This window comes from Empidonax traillii, unplaced genomic scaffold (genome assembly GCF_003031625.1).
Source record: "Empidonax traillii isolate 1590-97213 ecotype Southwest subspecies unplaced genomic scaffold, ASM303162v1 scaffold1392:size131462, whole genome shotgun sequence".
NCBI lineage: Eukaryota > Metazoa > Chordata > Aves > Passeriformes > Tyrannidae > Empidonax > Empidonax traillii.
The window spans coordinates 33,520-52,801 of NW_020956585.1; the positions used below are offsets into that span (position 1 = coordinate 33,520).

General features: G+C 46.3%; 1 protein-coding gene across 1 annotated transcript in view; it reads right to left on the minus strand.

Moving 5' to 3' along the window:
- Window positions 1-18,397, minus strand: part of LCMT2 (leucine carboxyl methyltransferase 2) — a 39,336-nt gene extending 20,939 nt beyond the window's left edge. Inside the window, exon 1 of the mRNA XM_027907008.1 lies at window positions 17,469-18,397. Within this exon, the coding sequence (XP_027762809.1) occupies window positions 17,469-18,397 (929 nt within the window). The remainder of the gene's footprint in view (window positions 1-17,468) is intronic.
- Window positions 18,398-19,282: the final 885 nt, after the last annotated feature.

A 19,282-nucleotide genomic window follows, 5' to 3' on the forward strand; every position in this document is an offset into this window, starting at 1 on the left:
AGAATGTAAACATCTCCAAAAAACCCCGTGTCAAGGAAGATACTGTGTTTTCTCATTCTTTGATGTTCAGTGGAATCTTTCTCCTTCAAAAGGAGTGATAGGAAGATTAGTAGATATCCTTAGACACTAAGGGCAGTGATGTGAGAAGTGGAGAGAAGAAACAATCATCCTGTGTCTTGTCACAGAAGTTAGGAAGTGTAGGACACAGTTGTAAGGACTTTTAAAAGTGATTTGTTTTATTGCCTTGTCAAGACTGCAGTAGAGAAGGGAGAAGTGAGATATGGGTATGGCTAAAATACTAGCCTGGAGGGATAACTTTGCACTGGTATTACAATGGACTTAGATTTGTGAATCAACAAGGAGGGTGAAAAGAACCAGCTGAGGAGATGTGAGGACCAAGAATGCTGAAGGTGGGGGTTTGTTTATCTTTTGTTTTTGTTTTGCAGAAAACTTGGACTAGAGGATCTGGGGGAAGTACTAGTACACTGATATTTGTAGGATGAAAAGGACGTGTCATGAGAAATTGTTCAACACTACAGTATCAGCCCTGGACAGAAAAAAGGAAGAGTTAACCACACATTGTCAGAGGGAGCACTGAGTGCTCTTAACTATAAAACCAATGTACATTTCTGAGAAATGTAATTCTAGTCTGTGTGGAATACCACCAGTGGAGATACACTGATATCCTAGGAGGTTTGCTTCCCTGTTTTATTCTCATGCAATACTGTAGTCTTTTAAAATCTGTGTGTGAATAGTTCAGAAATTCATTATATTGTTATCCATTCCACATTGAAGGACAAGAGCTTGACCTTAGGCACTGCTACAATCAACTCTTTCAGAAAAATGACTCAGCTTTCAAAAAAATGTCTTGGAGTCTCCTTCTTGCAGGAGGACATCACAAGCTGTCCATCAAGTGATATCAACCTCCATCTACCTTCCTTCTGTTCAGTGGGAGTACTCTGCATCTCCTCACCCTCCCCAGAGCTCCTGTGCTAACTGCTACTTTCCCCACTTTAAGGACACATTCCCAAATATATCTGTTGCATTTACATTCAGTGATTCTCTGCATTTTGAGAATAAACATGGAATGTGCTCATGCCACTCTTGGTAAAGTGACACAGCACATTCTGCCATGTTACACATCTGTTCGTGCTGTTCAAAGACCTTAAAACTCCATCTCAATTTGCTTTTGCTCTCTGAACATTTTGGACTCCAGTTCGAGTTCCTGTCCAGTGCAGAGTTTTTAAAAAGAGTTATGAACAAGAGAGAAGTCTTTAACTTCCACTGAGGGAAGTTAAAGTTCCAAAAGTAACCTCTGTGCCTGTGTTCGGGGGCCTGGTGCTTGGGGTGCTGTTCCTGCAGCTGCTTTGATCAGCAGACTCAAGCCTCTCTGTTTGTATTTGAGAGATAAAGACTCTTGTTCTTCACTCCAAATGCACAAGTTACACACTGGCTGCTTCACAGTTTCTTTGGTGACTTGAAAACCTTCAAAAATCTGGCTCTTACATTGTTTCCTCCTCAACTCTCTGACTCAATTCCATGTCTCTAAAGTGGGGATAAGACCATATTTCATGGGATAAGACCATGCTTTTCAAGGGGAAAAGCATGAAATAAAAAAGGATTTTTTGGCACATCAGAGATAGGTAAGGGATGTCTGTGAGCATTTGTCAGTAGGACATGAAAAGCTGAATAATCGCTGAGCAGTAATTCATCGACTTTTGACTTAAACTCTGTTGCTGATTTTCCAGTGGATGATTGTCAGCAGTAAGGCTGTTTCTAGGGGAGTCCCACAGAGCAGTTCATGGGTACAGATTGGTGCCTGTGTCCTGGAAAGCAGGAATTAAAGGAATTAGGTGACCAACAGAGTAGGAGTTCTCAGTTTGATGAAACAGGTAGACCAAAAAGTGTTTGAAGAGTATTTGTAAAGAATGGAATAGAATAGGATAGAATACAATACAATGAATGAATGGCCAGTCTCTTCGCGAACGAAGAACCGGGGAAGGTCTTTCCACCTTCCAGCCTGCGCATTGGATTTTTTAGGTGAGACACAGTGTGCGCGGAACTGAGCCCACCCTTTAATCCTGAGGTTCATCTGCCGGGGCCAAGCACGCTTGGACGGTGGCAGCGAGGTCCTCAGGACGTAGATGGATTGCCTTACGGGCTAACGAGCTCCATCTGCCCGGGGAGGGGCCCCGACCGGGAACAATACAGTACGATACAATACAACAGCTGAAAGTGACCAACGAGCCTCTGGTCCAACTGTAAGAAGGACTGACATCACTTCCATGTATTCCATTAGTACAGTGATTACTGGCACAATGTCAGTGTTCTGGGATCAGCATTTCAAACCCATCCTGGTTACAAGCCAAAAGGAGTTCTGGTTTGAGGTGTCCCCTATATTCAGAGATTGAGTCTCTTTAGTTGTAAGATGGTTGTAAAATTGACTAGTATTAGAACAGGATTTTCAGAAAATGAAATAAAATCTGTATTTGGACTGTGAATAAATTTTGTCAGGATACCAACTACATGATGCCTCTGTTCTGCTGGCAGGTAACATTATTTCTTATCAATTTCCTGATGTTTCAAGGATCAGCAGTATTTTACTGTCGTATTTGCCAGCAGACATGGTGCTGCTTTCCCCAGGTTAGAATTCCCTATCCACATGATCTTAAAATCAGAACTGCATTCACCGATTTCTTGCCAGGAGGCTTGGATGAGCAGGACAAGCAAAGGGCAGATCTCTCCAATGATCTGACTCCTAGTTCTGCAGCGTACCATTCTCTAAGCTTCATCCTACTGTTATTTCTGCTTCCAGGAACTCCCAACCTGACACAGACATCTAGTCAGTCTCCAGGGAGTCTCTGGTCCATGAATTTGGCCTTGAAGCATCTGAGCCACAATATCATCACTTTGGGCCCCCACACGTAGATGGCAAGGGAGCAAATAATATAAATTGTGCTGGCCTCTGCTTTCTTGTGGCAAGATCTGTACTTGCCAGAAACTTCCAGCCTTTGTTCTGGGCTGGGAATGGGTTTCCTAATGGGGAGAGAGGCACTTTCTATTCTGAGTGGAGAAAGCAGCACCAAGGAAGGTTTTAATTATCTACCACCAGTGCAGAGCAGACACATTGCTGGCAGTTGCAGACACTGATGAACAGTGCAGTCCCGGTCCAGTCTGTCACAGGGGGAATTCTGCAGGAATGAAACATGTTCTTACTCTGCAGGAAAGAGTCCTTGTTGGAGGATGAGACCAACTCTTAGTAAGATTCAGAATGAAACTCATCCTAGGAGGAGAGGGCTTGAATCAACAGAGCAAAACAAAGATCAGTTAAAAACGGAAGGGAATCACAACAGGCTTTTTTCACCTTTGACCCCTCTCTGGGCTCTGCATGAGGTGACACTGTATTATGTGGAATGGCACTCCGGGCTTGTCCTTCCAACCTCTTCTAAGGACTAATGTAGAGCTTGGGATACTGCTGCTCATAACTTAGCAGGGAATGCAGCAAACATGTGAAAGATATTCTTGTCTTCATTTTTATCTTTCCCTTGTTATCATGCTCCTTTCCTCTAGGGTAGCCTTGTACAGTCTTGTACTTTGGGGTCCTGCTATGACAATTTTCTGCTCAGCATTTTTCAAATCCTTTGAGAGTGGGTTCTTTTTTATGTGCCATTCTTACATTTTTATTCCTCCTGTCTTGCTGATGCTATTTCTCCATCTTGTTACCCTTATCTGTTAGTGGTTCTTGTTGCCTTTGCAAGATCCTTTCTCTGCCTTGTTTTTGTTTTCCCATGGTAAGTATAAATTTAAATCCTTCCTCTAGCTTGCAAGATCTGCTACTTCCTTCCATCCCCCTTGGTTTGATTAATATTTCCTTCCATCTTTTCTGCTTACTCCACTGGTCATGTTGCTGATTTTAATATCACCTTGCTTTCTCCTGCTGTTTTTGAAATGTCCTCTGTAAAAAATGCATCTGTCATGGTCTTTTTCATGGTCTTCCTGTCTATGTCCCGAATCCTTAAAAAACTTCAATGCCTTTATTTGACATTTCTCATGTCTAAACTGATAATTCATGTTGCTTGAATAGGGTCAGGTGCCAGGGGAATGCTGCACTGCTGCTTTTCCACTGCTGCCTTTCCCCTATCCTGCTTCCTTTCATCTTCTCTTCAGAGAAGTGCTGTGTTCAGCTTTTGGGTGTTGCTGTCACCAGATCCACCCTTTCTTCTTTCAGTTTCTGACTCCTCTTTTTTTGCTCACAGCTACGTCTCACATTTCTCTGCTGGCTAATTCTTTTCTCTGTTGCTCTCTACCCTGATTCATTTTGTCCTTCTCTTCCATTGCAAACTGAAAGTCCAGAGCCCTTAGGTACTTCTGGGACCTCTTTCACCTCCTGCACTGGTTCCTCCCACTTTCCCTTTGGTATCTTCCTAGTGTAAAACAGTAAGGTTCAAAGCTTTACTTATTCCCTTGTCCTTGATTTCTAGTGAGTTTAACATGTTTTAGTTCATTCCTCAAACACTTTCCCCCTCCTGCTTTCAGGTATTTCTTTGTAAGAGCTCTATGCTTCCTACCCCAGGAAAGGATCAAGAAATAACCTCTTTACTTCCTCTTGGCCTTGTTTCATTCTCCTCTTTCTTTTACCCATCAAAAATGCAGAAATTTCTTACCTATTTTATTCTGCTATTGTAATCCCAAGTAATGGTCTGAGGATTTCAACTGCAGCATTTCAAAGGATTTATGTGACTCATTGTTTTCACTGAGTTCCACGTGATGTGGCAATATACTTCTGAAGAGTTAGAAATGATATGCAAACTGGAATTACAGGGACAAGTAATCATCTCTCAGAGTAAGATCCAGATTTCTCTGATTCCTTTATCGTTGTGCTCCCTGCTCACATGATTTTACTTTGATCGATTTTACTTTGATTACTTTTTCAGATTACTCAGATCCAGGATGAACGGAGAATTTTCACAGAATCATGAAATATGCTGTGTTGGAAAGGACCCATAAGGATCGTTGAGTCCAACCCTTAGCCCTGCACAGGACCATCCCCAAGAGTCACACCATGTGCCTGAGAGTATATTCCAAACACTTCTTGATCTTAGTTGCTTAGGATCGTATTTTGCCTTCATTAAAGAACCACAGAACCTGGGGTGGGATAACCACCAGTATCAATGCACTCTGGAGATGGAGAGATTGAGAGCAGCCCTGCCAAGAAGGTGCCCCAGGTTGGATTTGGCTCCCAGCCAAGTGCCTGGACCACAGAGAAAAAACTCTTCCCCCCTCCCTCTCCCTGTCTTCGGACAGACCAAAAAGACAATACAAAATCAAAAGAACCCAAACCAAACCGAATTCCAAGTAACACACATTTATATATAAATGTGATTATATACAAGGTATCACCCAGAGGGAACCCCCTAAAAGGGAAAAAGAAAGGGAAAGGAAAAGGGAAAAAAGGATAAAAGGATAAAAGGGACAAAAGGCAAATACTTTCCTCAAGATAGCAGAGAACCCCACCACCAACAACGGCCGGCACTATCCGCTTCTCAAGGCCAACCAGGCGCACGAGGCCTCACTCTCACCCGGGCAGAATGACAGCAGAGAACTTTGCTTTCAGTCTGCCGGAAGAAAGAGAACGAGAACTTCCTCTCCTTCCTTGTTTATACCCTTGCTTACGTAAAAATCTTATGGAATACTGGGAACATGGCCTTGGTTCCTTGATTACAACCTCGCTACCAAGGAAAGCCTGGACTCAAAACCGCTACAGAAGGACTGGGGGTACTGGCAGATGAAACACTGGACATGGGCTGGCCATGTGGGCTGGCAGCCCAGACGATGGATTGTATCTGGGTCCAGGGGAGAATTCTTCCCCTCTTCTCTACTCAGGTGAGATCCCATCCCAGTACTGCCTCCAGTGCTGGGATCCAACATGAGAAAGATGTGGAGGTGCTGGAAAGAGTCCAGAGGAGACCAGAGAGATGCTCCAAGGGCTGGAGCCCCTCTGCTCTGGAGCCAGGCTGGGAGAGCTGGGGGGGTTTACCTGGAGAAGAGAAGGATCCAGGGACACTTTCAGTACTTAGAGGGGGCTTATAAGAAAAACAAAGAGACTTTTTACCAAGGCCTCCAGTGACAGGACATGGGATAATGATTTCAAACTAAAAGAGGGTAGATTTAGATTGAACATAGCAGAGATATATTCACATAATTAAAGCTTTTTTTGTTTGTTTGCAATCCATGGTAATACTGAATATTCTTATCCTTGAAAATCTCCAGTCCTTGAATCTTCTTGACCCTTTTGTTTAATTATATCTTGCAATTATATGATCTACAGTCTAATTTCATGTGTAACTGTGGGTTTTATCTTCAGAACAGTAGGATTTAAGTGACTCTGGGATACAATTGCTAGCAGTCATAAATCACAAACCCACAAAAAAGTAATGTGAATTGTGATTTGGCCTGTCATCTTGTAAAACACATGCCATAGGACTTCCCTGAATTATCTTTTCCTTGATTTACTAACATATATTTGGCAAAAAACATAAACAAAAAAATCCACAAGCAAACAAAACCACAAACAAACAAAAACCAAACCCAAAACAAACCCCCCCACAAGTATGTTTTGATTCTAGAGCTACCAATGACCAGAAATTTACAACATCATTAGTTAAGTTGCTCATATTGTTAATTACTTGGGCTGTTAATTTTTGTATTCTACTTTTGAGCTGAACTGGTCTGTTTTATAAGATTCCATCCAGGACAGTTTTGCATTCTGTTATAATCAAGCTAACAGACCCATAGTTGTTCAAAATATTTTTAAAGGTATCTTTCCTAAATATAAGTACTGCCTTGGCTATTTACCAAATATTCCACTTCTAATATGGTAGAATTGGTTAAAAATTGCTTCCATTATCAATTGCTGCAGTTATGTATGCCCATTCTGTCCATTCTGGAATGCAGAGGTAATGCAAGAATCTAGTTAAAATTAAATTCTAATTGTTTCCATCGAGGAAATGAGCATTTTCACACCCTATTCCTACTTGCCCTGTGTGTTAACACCATGTTTCTCAGGTGTAGAAGTCAGCCTGTTCTGCATTTCTATGGATTCTAGGTGTCTCTCTATTACAGTTTTGAAGTAGTAATTCATACAGGGAAGTCGGATGCCTTAGCATGATATTGGGCCTCAGTTCAACAACAAGGACAAAGCAAACAAAAACTTGTTGAAATTTCAGGCCGTTAAATCATGGAATGGGATTCAGAGCGCTGAAGGACTCCAGCACTGCACTAAGAGTGCTGTCACTTCAAAGGGAGTACCAAGGGACACCTTGGCTAGTGTGCTAGCTGGGGGGTTGGAACTCCCCAACCGTGACTGGAGGCAAGGTTGCTTGGAGGGCTGTCAAGGAGTAAGTGCTGTGGGGTATTCCAGGGGGTCTGTATGGGAGAAGAGGAGCGAGCAGTGGAGGACACACAGCTTGTCTGTGGTTTGGGAGAAGTCCTTCTGCATGAGTAGGAGTTCAAGCTCCTGCTGCAGGGTGAAGTGAAATGAAATCCATCTGAAATGTCTATCTCCCCTGCTTTGCAGTGGGCCATCAGTTCAGAATATACATTTCTGTTTTGTTTGGTCGGTTGTCAGGTTCCAATATTCTTGGACCTGGTTCTTTTATAAATTCCACATGGGAAGAGTTTGATGTTTGGAAGCAGATTTACTTATTTGAAGATACTTGGTATTACATGGATTGGATTTATAGACACTTTTTCTATAAAAAATTTTCACACCTTTCTTACTGTATCCCCCACCTCATGAACACTGTTAGTAGAACCCAGAGAGGTTTTATAATATTGCTTGATGAGCTTCTGGAAGGTATTTAGATTTTGTAAGGAAGACTATAAACTGGAAACTGTACCTTGTCTACTTTGTGAGCCTGTGACACAGGGGCAAATTAGTGGCTGCCAAAGACTTCCATCCTCAGTCGTAGATAGGATCCTTTGTGTACTTGGTCATCAAAGAGAATGTCATAGAGGAGAAGAGGATCATAAACTTTGAAATGTTAAATTTAAAATTACACCGAGGCTTGTGAAAACAAAACAAAAATGTTTGAAAGAGAAACTAACACCCTGACTTTAATATCAGTGACTCCATACACTATCTGTGGGATTAACGTTCTCTGCAGTTACCTAATGTGTCAAGCAATTTAAATAAAAGGAGGAAAATAATCCCATGTAGTTGTTCATAAAGGTGATGTGAGAAGTGTTTAGCTGATCTGGTTATTGGAAGTGTCCAAGGCCAGGTTGGATGGGGCTTGGAGCAACCTGGAATTGTGGAAGGTGTCCCTGCCCATGGCAGGGGATTGGAGTGAGATGATTTTTCAGGTCCCTTCCAACCCAAAGCACACCAGAATTGTGTGGCTCTGTGGATATCCTACCTGATCTGTGTGTACTGGATGACTGTTCCCCCAGTGTTGGATGACAAAGGCAGATTCTTTTATGCCAATGGAAAAACAGAAAGCAGTCACAGAATCCTAGAACAGGTGAGGCTGAAAGGTTGAAAAAATTTCTAGTCAAGTCCCTTTGCTCAAGGCAGTGTCAACTACAGCAAGTTGCTCAGGACTATCTCCAGTTTGGTTTGAATATGTCCAAGACAGCAAACTACACAACATTCCTGAGAAACCTGATCCAGTGTTTGACCCCCTCCCCCAAGAGAATGCTTTTTGGGTTTAAACAGAATCCTGTGTTCCAATTTGATGGTATCAGTGAGGTGGAATACCTTAAGGAATGGTGGAAGAAGTGGGTTATGCCCATATACTTATTCTCTGTAATAAACATAGAGGTGGAGTAAAAACAAGGAAAAGAGAAGTGATATATAAAAATGAAGTCTTAACAGTCCCTGGTTTTACTAAGATTTGTTTCACAAACTGGGTTTGGGTATCTCCAAACCAGAATTTATATCATGTTCATAGGAGGGGCAGAATAAATGAAGTTGGAAAGGACATCTAGTCCACCTTCCCTGCTCGAAGCAAGGACAAATAGAGCCTTGCTAAAACTGAGCCACCAACATCCCCTGCTCTCCCATCAACACCAAGTCATCTTCTTGTAGGAGGCTATTGGGTTATTTAAGTATGATTTTCTCTTCATCAATCCTTGCTGGCTACTTTGTGTCTTCTTATGTTTAGAAATGCTTTTCAGGGGAGTTTGCTCCTCACTGTGGTGCTTGACCCATTCACTGGAGGGCCCATGTTTTCCTTAACTTTCCTGTTGCTGCTGACATACCTGCAGAAACCTCTCTTGTTGCACTTCACATGTCTTGCCATATTTGACTCTGGGTGGGCTTTGGTTTTCCCTCCCCATATCTGCTTGCTTGGGTAACACTTCTATATTTCTTCAGGGTTACCCATCCCTTCTGCCATCTCACAGTGCCTCTCAGTGGCCTATTTCTAGATATTTAAGAATCATTAAATTAACTCGTAAACCAAACTTTCTTCCTTCTGCTGCACCACTTATTGCCCTTAAGGTTATATAAAGCAGGATCAGCAAAGTGGTGGTTTGTTGTCTAATTCTGCTGTTGGAGAAACGACAGGGCTGGGATTTAACCTGGATATCTGAGTAACTTTTAAAGTGTATGGCAGGCTCATGTGTGCACTTCCAGCCCATGGGTGCACACGTGGGGACTGTGATTTGAATTAGATTGTGTGATGTTATCTAAAGGTCAAATCTTTGTCAAATTATGTGCATCATGGCAGCTTAAGCTGCAAGGTAACAATTGATTTTTCATTTTTTAAAATAACTTAATCACAGTAAGTTTAGCACGTATATGGGTCAGTGTCTAGGGCTCATAAGTAATGCTACACCAGGGATAACTAACATTCATGAGATCAGGATTGTGTGAGAAATAAACTCCCACGAGATGGAGCTGCACCATACCAGTTCATCCCGCCTTCCTCCGGACTGGCGGTCCTTGTGTTTGTGTGTGATCGTCTCTGGTGTTTGTGTGACCCTCTCTAGTTTGGAATGACAGTTCCCCATGCCTGTTTGGGGCAGGTGTATTTAGTGAAGTTCAGGTCATATATCTCATATATGCACACAGTGTATTCAGCTGTCTGGTCAGTGTGGCGCTCCTCCGGTTTGCTGCTGGCATCTGCAGTCCAGGGGGGTTGAAGCATCCCAGTGCACATAGGTTGTGGCTGACAAACATCATTTATCAGAGGGAAAAAGAAGGTCAGACCATCTGCATTTTTCTTTTTCCTGGAGGAATTATCAGATCTTACTTCAGAACCTGCCCCTCCGTGACAGACCAGAGCTTGAACCCAAGCTGAAGTGTGGAGAAATGGGGTGCAGGTGGGCAATTCCTGGACAGTCCCCTCTCCCCTGCAGCCTCCTCCCAAGTCCCTGCTGCTGGGCAGAAGAGTCCAATGGAGTCGGCAATGTGTGGGTGAGACTCAACTCTGCTGATCTCAGAGCCTTTCCTTCCTGAACAAACATTTTCCATTCTGAAATAGTCACCTCACTATATATAGAAAACGCCTCTAAAGCAAAAGCCATATTCTTTGGGAAGGGATATTCCTCAAATTGTTTTCTTCCTTTTTCTGAAATCAGCAGGCTCTTTGCCATCAGGTTTATACCTGTTTAGGAACACTGCTGACCAGAGGCATGTGTCACCCTGTGCAAAAATGACCTGCAGCCCCTGTGCCCTCCACCCCCAGCCCGTGAGTTCCGCGGTGTGTCTGTAATCACAATCCATGTCATTTCGGAAACCACCCCCCCCACCTCGCTTCCTCCCAGCTGATTTTCATGGGAACAGAAGGAGACTTGTTTGCTCCCAGGGAGGAAGTCCAGGCCTTAGCAAGCAGTGTTCTAAGAGGCACCGGTGAGAGCGGTGTTCTTCAGTCAGCGAATGCTCGCACAACTGCTGCCAAATGAGGTCACCCCGCTGCAAAACAGGGATGAAGAGATTCCAGAGAAGGAGGATGGAAGAAGCCAGGACAGGAAGTAGAGCAGTCAGTAGCTCAGGACTCGGCTCAGTCAACTCCCTCTCTGGAAATGTTGATTCCAGTTTTGTCTGGGCTCGCAGATGAAAATGTACTAGATGGCTTCCTTCTCATCATTCTCCCATTCCCTTTTCTCAAAATAACAATTCCTTTTTCTGACACACTTCAGCCATCTCTTTGGGAAGGGTTTCATAGGGCAGGGAGCACACAGGTTCAGAGGGCAGTTCAGACACCAGGACTGGGTGACACTGTCCATATCCTTTGGGAATCACAAATCTTACACAAACTTGGGGACAGACACTACCTCTTGAGAAAGACCACAGACTTGTAGAACCAGAGATTACCAGGTTGAAAGTGACCTCAGGGATCATCCGGTCCAACTTTTCAGGGCAAAAGCACTGGTGGCCCAGCACACTGAAAAGCCAAAAGGTGGACAACCTTGACTGTTAGGAATCTGTTATGCCTTTGTCATAGTTATTCTTGTGATTAATTCCTCCTTCCACTTAACCGTTGCTCTTTCCTTTCAGTTTATATAACTTCAGTTGCACCCCATTGCTCCTGTTCTGCCTTCATTCCCTAGGTTGCAACATTATTATTATTATTATTGAAATAATTAAATTTTTTTTCTTACAGATCCTTAGAAATCATTAATTTCTTTAATCTTTCTGAAGGTCTCCATGTGGAACCTTGTACTATGCGTGCTGACATGATTTTTACCACTTTATACAGTCTTTATAAATATTGAACATTATGTTTACAACACTAAAGCTTCAAAAACAAAATTTCCCTATTGTTCTGTGTCCTTCTGTTTAGTCAGTTCATACTTCCTTGAAGATTGTTGGTCAAGATACTAAACAACATCAAGCACATTAAACAACATGGACATTTTAAAATTATCATTATTCCTTGGTTGGAAGATTATCCACTTGGTAGGAATAACAAACGGTACAGAAAGAAAAAGCAGTCGATACAGTTTGATTTACAGGGACCTGTCAACTGGATATGAATCAGAGGCCATATTGCAAAAACAAAGCAGCATCATATGAGACGGTGTAAACTGGAATAAGACTTGCAGGATGCATTAAGTTCTATGGGTCCTGATGGGATTCATTCCAGAATCCTCAAAGAGTTTCTGATGTCATCACAAAACCTCGCTTGATGATTTTTGAATTGTCTTGGGAATCTGGAGAGGTCCCAGCTGACTGGAAGCTGGTGAATGTTGTCTCTGTTTTCAAGAAGGAAAAGAAGGAGGGCCTGGAAACTCCAGGTTTGTCAGTCTCACTTCAGTGCCTGGTAAAGTTGTGGAGAAGATTATTCTGGGAACTGCTGAAAACCATCTGAAAGACAGCGCAGTCATCGGTCACAGCCAGCATGGCTTCTGAAAGTCCTGCTTGTCCGACCTGATTTCCTTCTGTGACAAGGGGACCCACTTGGTTGATCAAGGGAAACCACTTGTGATGTTAAGAGCCCTGCTCAATCCAGCTGCTTCCAACACTGACAGAGTTTCACCAGATTTACAGGATTGCAAACATTCTCATCAACCAATTGAACTCTACCTGCTCTACCCTAAAGCCATCCATCACGTGCAACCCAGGGAGAGGACCTTACATTCAGGACTCCAGACTGCTCAGGAGTAACTGCTATGGCACAGAAATATGCATGTTGCAAGAACTTTGTGTGACAGGAGCTCTATATCCATCCAGACAAACAGGGAATGCAGAACTGTACCACTGTGAAGTTCAAAGCCCTCTAACCAGGTTAGATCCAGCAGCAGGACACAAGTAGCATTTCTTCTTCTCCCAGCTGTGAAGACAGAGCTGCACAGCTGAGGTACCAACTCCATTTGTAGGTGAAATGATCTTGCAGCTTTTTCTCTGTTCATGGATTTTGTGTATTGTCTTTCATGAATTTCAAGGGCATTCTAAATGGCAGAGGCACACTTTGGATCTCACACGAAAAAAACTTCTTCCTGTCTTAAGGAGAGTTGTCCCCTCACTTTTCCCCCAGCCCTGCCCATGTGTGTTCCTAGCAGGTGCCTTGTTTTATTTTTAACCTCCCTTCTGCATGCAGGAAGCCTTTGCTTGCTGTGAACATCCGGGAATCAGAGTCTAAGCACATCCTAGAAGGATTTCCTGTTTGGGACTTTGGAGCCAGACTCCAGCCTGCATGAGCGAGACCCTCTGAGCAGCGGGCTCGGTCCTGCCGGGCCATGGGCCAGGTGGCTACTGTCAGCTTCAGGAGCAAGTTGCCATCTAGCAGGAAGATGCCAAACTGCCCCACCACTTTCCACCTGCTAGGGATGAGGATGGGAAAAGCAAAGTGCAGTCTGGGTGGGGATGTGGCCGATTCTGGGGCCAGGGTCAGTGTGGTGGCAGAACAGCGTTGTGAGGGGTATCCTGGCATCCCACTGCGTTTGCCTGCAGCTCTCAGAGCATGCAGAGAGTGTGTTTTCTGTCCTCACCTCACCTGGACTTGGGCCACTACAGGTCCCAGTTTGCCATATTTCACCTCCTTCTACATAATTTCAATTTTGGAAGTTCACCAAAACCCTAATTACTACTACCAGTAACTACTACTACCACTAACAGTCTGCCCCAACTAGGTGAACAGTGTATTTCTGCTCCTGTTGCTGTATATCAGTTGCTCTCACAAGGCATAGCTTGACTTACATCCTTCTACCAGTCTACATACAGCTCCAAAGATGCATGTCAGAAAGATGTGCAAGGCCTCTCTCCATGTCCAAGCACACGGCATGGATCTGTTCTTCTCTCTTGCCAAGGGGCTCCCAGAACTAGAATCTACCAGGAGACCAAAAGGGATTCACTGATTTCCATCTCTGAGTAGAGGGAGCACTTGTGAATAAACTGGAATTCTGAGAGGAGGATTGTTTGATGATCTGGGGTAATGCTATGGGGCTGAGGAATAACAAACTCACTGGTACCAAAGAAAGGACTGAAGGGAATGACGCAGAAAAATGCAGATTGCCTGTAATAGTATAAGGGATTCAAAGCAGATTTTAAAGGGAAATGATAGTTTGAAAACATGTGATCCAATGCAGCAAACTTGCCAAGTCATGCCAAAATAGCACATTAGACACTTTATAGATGATTTTTTTGGGGGGCCAGGAAGAAAGGTCGATCAGACTTTCTGAACTACAGTGCTACAGTAACACATAAGAAATTATTTATTAACAGGACAAGACAGAAATTATTATGAAAACTGTAAGATGTTGAAGACTGATAAAAAACCCCTCCAAACAATAAGTCAGAAGGTTTATGCTTGGGGAAATGCACAATCTTTTCAAGGACAGCTTTGGAGCTCTCATATTTAATTTTTTTTCATTAAAGATCTCAGAAAGGAAAAAAAAGTACACGAATAAGGTAGATCAGTGGCACAAAGGCAAGAGGCATTGTGATTAATGAGGGTGACTGGAACATCATAAAGGAAAAAGCTATTATTAAAGAGTACATTAGCAGAAATGGAATGAAATTAATAGATTCATAGTAGACAGTCCTGTGGTTAAAAGGGGTGTCCAACTTCTCATGTGAAGACAGTCAACAATACTAGGTCAAATCAGCCCTGGAAACCTGCAAGGGGATGAGATTCACTACTCTGTTTCTTCCAGTGCTACACTACTCCTCTGGTGAAAAAACTTTCCCTAATTCTCACTCTGAACCTCTCAAGAGCAATTGTGGTAATTGTTATTGTTCTATTGTCTGCATTTAGTCCCATCATCTTCGTAACCTGTCCTTCGGGTAGCAGCAGGATGCTGTTACAGAGCCCTGTCACCTACACATCACCAGACTGAGAGATCCCAGCTTCTTCTGTCTCTCCTTATAAACGATCAGATGTGCCAGGCCCCTACCTATCTCCTACAGTTTTTCCACATCCCTCATGAACAGTGGGAGACAAAAATGTACAGAGGATTCCAGGTGTGACTTTACCATGTCCCAGTTTGAGGGGGGTGATTATTTCCCTTGATCTGCTGCTGACCACTCTCCTAAAGTTCTCCAGTGTAGGAAGTTGTTTACTTGATTTGCAATGAGAGCATCCTACTGACTCTTCATTCCATGCTCACCCCTATTTTCATGTTCCTTTCAGCAGGACTGCCACTTAGCCAGGTGGTTCCCAACCTGCACCAGTTTGGGGGTCATTCTGCCACAGGTGCAAAACTTTGTACTTTTCCTTATTGAACTTCACGATGTTTCTGCTAATCCAATCCTATGAGTTTCTACATATCTCTCTGAACTGAAGTGCCACATATCAGTGACCTGTCCTAGTGTCATCTTCAGACTTGTGCTCCATGTCATCGCGGAGTACCAACAAAGATACTGAACAATACTGGTTCTCAAATTGGTGCTCAGTGTACTCTGTTGTCTGCCACGACCAACCCTGTATTGAGTCATTGATCACTACCCTCACATCCCAGAGGTGCAGCCAATCTTCAGCCCATGTAATGCTCCTTTCTCTCAGCCCATACCTCCTCAGGCTATATTAAAACTCTGTGGGAGCCACTGTCAAGACGCTTTGCATCTACTGCTTTCCCTTCATCCATACAGCTGGTTAGTTGGGCTGCTCAGGCAGGATTTGTGCTAGCTAAATCTGATTGCCTTCTTGTTCTCCATATGGTCAGAGATGGATTCTGAGGCAGTGTGGTCCATGAGTTTTCCAGGTACGGATGTGACCTTGACAAACGGATGGTTCTTTGCGTTCCTCATTGCCGTCCTTAAAGCGAGTGTAATATTTGAATAACAGAATCATAGCATGGGATGTGTTGGAAGGGACCTTTAAGGGTCACCTACTCCAACCCTCCTGCAATGAGCAGGGACATCTACAACTTGATTAGGTTACTCAGAGCTCCATCCAACCTCACCTTGAGTATTTCACCACCCTCACTATAAACATTTGTTCCTTATACCTACTCTGAATCTACCGTGTTTTAGTTTAAAATCATCACCCCTTGTCCTATCACTACAGGACCTGTTAAAAAGTCTGTCCCTATCTTTCTTATAAGCCCCCTTTAGGCACTGGAAGGGGCTCCAAGGTCTCCTCAGAGCCCTCCCTCTCCAGGCTGAACAACCCCAACTCTTTCAGCATGCTCCAGCTCTCTGATCATCTTTGTGGCCATTCTCAGGACTCACTCCAACAGCTCAGTGTCTGTCCTGTACTGAGGACTCCAGAGCTGTGCAGTGTCCCAGATGGGATCTCTCCAAGATGCAGCAGAGAGGAAGAATTTCTGCCCTGATTCTGCTGGCCACATTATTGCTGACACATGGGGATTGAGAGTTGTTGCCCTCTATGCAAAGTGTCATTAAAGATCTGCCAGAGAAATAGAGACATGAACCAGATCAGCTCCATAGAGCTGAGCAAAAAGACCCTCCACAGATTGCATTGTCCTCTTCCCCATTTCCCTCATTTCTCTCCTTTTCAGAAAGGAAACTAAATTGTTCCATGCACTGAACTAGTCTGGACCTTTATCATCCTCATTCCCCTCTTCTGAACTTTTTTCCTCCCTTCCCGTGACCTTCTCAAGATAGATGTTGGAGAAAATAAACTGAATATACTATAGCTTAGGGAATTTATGATAAGAATCATGAGATGTGCTGTTCAGGGTCAAAAGGCTTCTTTAGGGTACCTTTAGACCAGTAGCAGTAATCCAGAGTTACTTTTTATTTCTAAATCCAGCTTAGCCCATGTGGTATTCAGGAAGAGATGCAGATACACAAATCCTGTAGGGTTCCTTCTCTGTGAAATTTGTCTAGTGGTCCCTATTCTTCCTTTGAATTGATTGTCACTGATGGAAGAACCTTTTCCCGATGGAGCAGACTGAGCCATGGTCTTTATAGCAGATGATCTTAGTAATGGACCGCAGTCAATGGCAGTTTCTCCACTAAGAAATCAAAGAAGATCCAGCAGTGGTTACTGGCCTGGGTGCTGAGTGGCTCCAACAGACACATGGACACTGCTGAGACCTGTCTGGAGCAGGGAAAAGCTGCCTGAGTGGCCAAGCCAAGCTGAGCAGCCAGTCACTGGTGGAGATGCATAGACAGTCATTCACCAGAATCTTGGCTTGTTCCTTGACATGGACTGGCAGGGCCCCAGTCCCCTGTGGCACAGACACATGGTGAGCACCTTCCAGCCTGGACCTTGGGAACTCTGATGACTATTAAGGGTTTGGCAGGTCACAGGTACTTAAGCTTCGGATTCTGTGCTGAAGAAAGAACTGCAGCAGAGAGGAAAGAATGGCCCCTGTCTCCACAACCATGTCCCCACATGCCCCCAGGGTCACCTACAGCCTCCGTCCATTCCCTGCCCAGCCCTCTCCCTGCCAGGTCTACCTCCCACTGCTGCCTCCTGCTCCTGCCAGCCCCTTCCCATTTCCCCGGGCTCCCTGCGCCCACCGCTTCCTTCCATCCCTCTGTACTCAGGTTCCAGCCCTTCCCCCCTCTCCGTGTCGGCCCCGTTCCCCGGCCCCTTGGTGCCCCTCCAGACCGTCCCGCCCCCGGACCCCCGCCCGCCCGGGGCTGCCCCGGGTCCGCGCTCCGCCGGCGCGCTCCGGTGCGGGGCGGGGATGGGGGCGGCGGGGGGAGCGGGGGGCTGAGGGCGGCGCTGGGTCGGGTTTCAGCAGGAGCCTCCGCGCCGAGCCAGCTCCGATCCGCCGGCGAGCGCTTCGCGGGGCCACCGCCGCACCGGGACAGCCGCGGCACCGGGGAGTACCGGGGCGCTGGAGCGGCCGGCGGTACCGGAGCGATCTCGGCACCGGAGCAGCGGAGCGGCGGCGGGACATCGCGGCGGGGCCGGACCCTGCGGGATGCGAGCGCCGCCGGCGAGGGACGCGCGGTGTAAGTGCCAGCGCCGGGGACCGGCCCGCGCTCGCCGCCCGCCCGCTGCCCCGCACGGCGGCATCGCCGCACGGGGGGCCCGGTCCGGCACCGGGACCGGCCGCTTTGTTCTGCCTCCGCCGCGCAGACAATGGAGCGGGGGGGCGGGAGGGGGGTGTCGGGGGGGCGCGCCCACGGCGGCGCAGCACAGCGGACCCGCGGCCGCACCGGGCTCCCCGCGGCCCCGGCGCTGGCAGCGGCCGGGCGGGACGGGACGGGACGGGACGGGACGGGCACGGTGCCGCCGCAGGGCAGACCCGCCGCGGGGACGGCGCTCAGCGGAGCCGCAGAGGCGCCGGGCGGGGGCTGCGGGCCCGGGCGGAGCGGGGAGCGAGGCTGGCAGAACGCCGGCACCGGGAGCGCCCGGTGCGGGACGCCCGGGAGCGCTGGGGACGGGGACGGGGAGCGGCAGCGGGCGGTAGGCCCGGCGGCCGGGGAGCCCTGGGAGCCCGGAGCTCCGGGGGAGCACGAGTCCCGACAGCCGGGGACACCGGTGTGCAGGGAGCAGGCGAAGCCCCGCAGCCTCTCGGTGATGGACATAGCCTGGCAGGAGCCGGTGCAGCGAAGGGGTGTCCCAGGGCTGGGACTGTGGGAACTGGCTCCGTCGTGAAGAAATTTCATTAGAGCTTCCTTTGTGGAGGAAGCATTCTCAGAGACAGGAGAGCCGTGGGCAGCCCCCAGTGTGGCACGAGAATGGGATCCACAAGGGTGCAGTGGGTCTTGACTGCATCCTCGGGAGAGGATGGCCACCGCCACTGTAACTGCTCAGATCCCATATCAGAGGGACATGAGGCTGTGTGGCCTGGCTGGGAGCAAGCAGAAGGGTGCTAGTTCTTAAGGCCTAGGTGGGAAATGGTAGGAGGGCCAGAAGGCACAGACATGGCTGTAGCAGCAGGCTAAGTAGAGGCTGGAAGGGAGTTGTTAGCCCAAGGGTGCACTACAGGCAAAGTCTAAACTGTGCGTGATTCGGAGGGTAGATCATCTGAAACTAGAGAGAGAATCTGTGTGAATGTAGAGGAGGAAAGCATATTCCAGGTCAGTAACTGGTGCTCAGCAAAGATTAAACGGGCTTCTGAATCCTTCCTCATCTGGACTAGAGTCTCAAAAACATCATTACATGAGTCATGACCTCTCATGTGAGACTTAGGGTATGGCATCAGCAGCATCTGCAGCTTTGATGGGGCCTTTGCACAGCAAGCACTCTGACATCTGTTTGTGGCGTGCACAGTGGGTGCCGTCTTTCCAGCTCCTCTGCTGGGGCTGCTCTGGGCCCGCATCCCTTTTCTCGTGGCTGGCATGAGGTGTGAGGTGCCACAGTGGCAGGGGTGGACACAGTGGTCCCAATGCAGTTCCATATCTTTTTTCTTCCTAAATGTGACGTATCTGCTTAGCGTAGGGCTGGGCTCTCCTGGTGCCCCAAGCTGT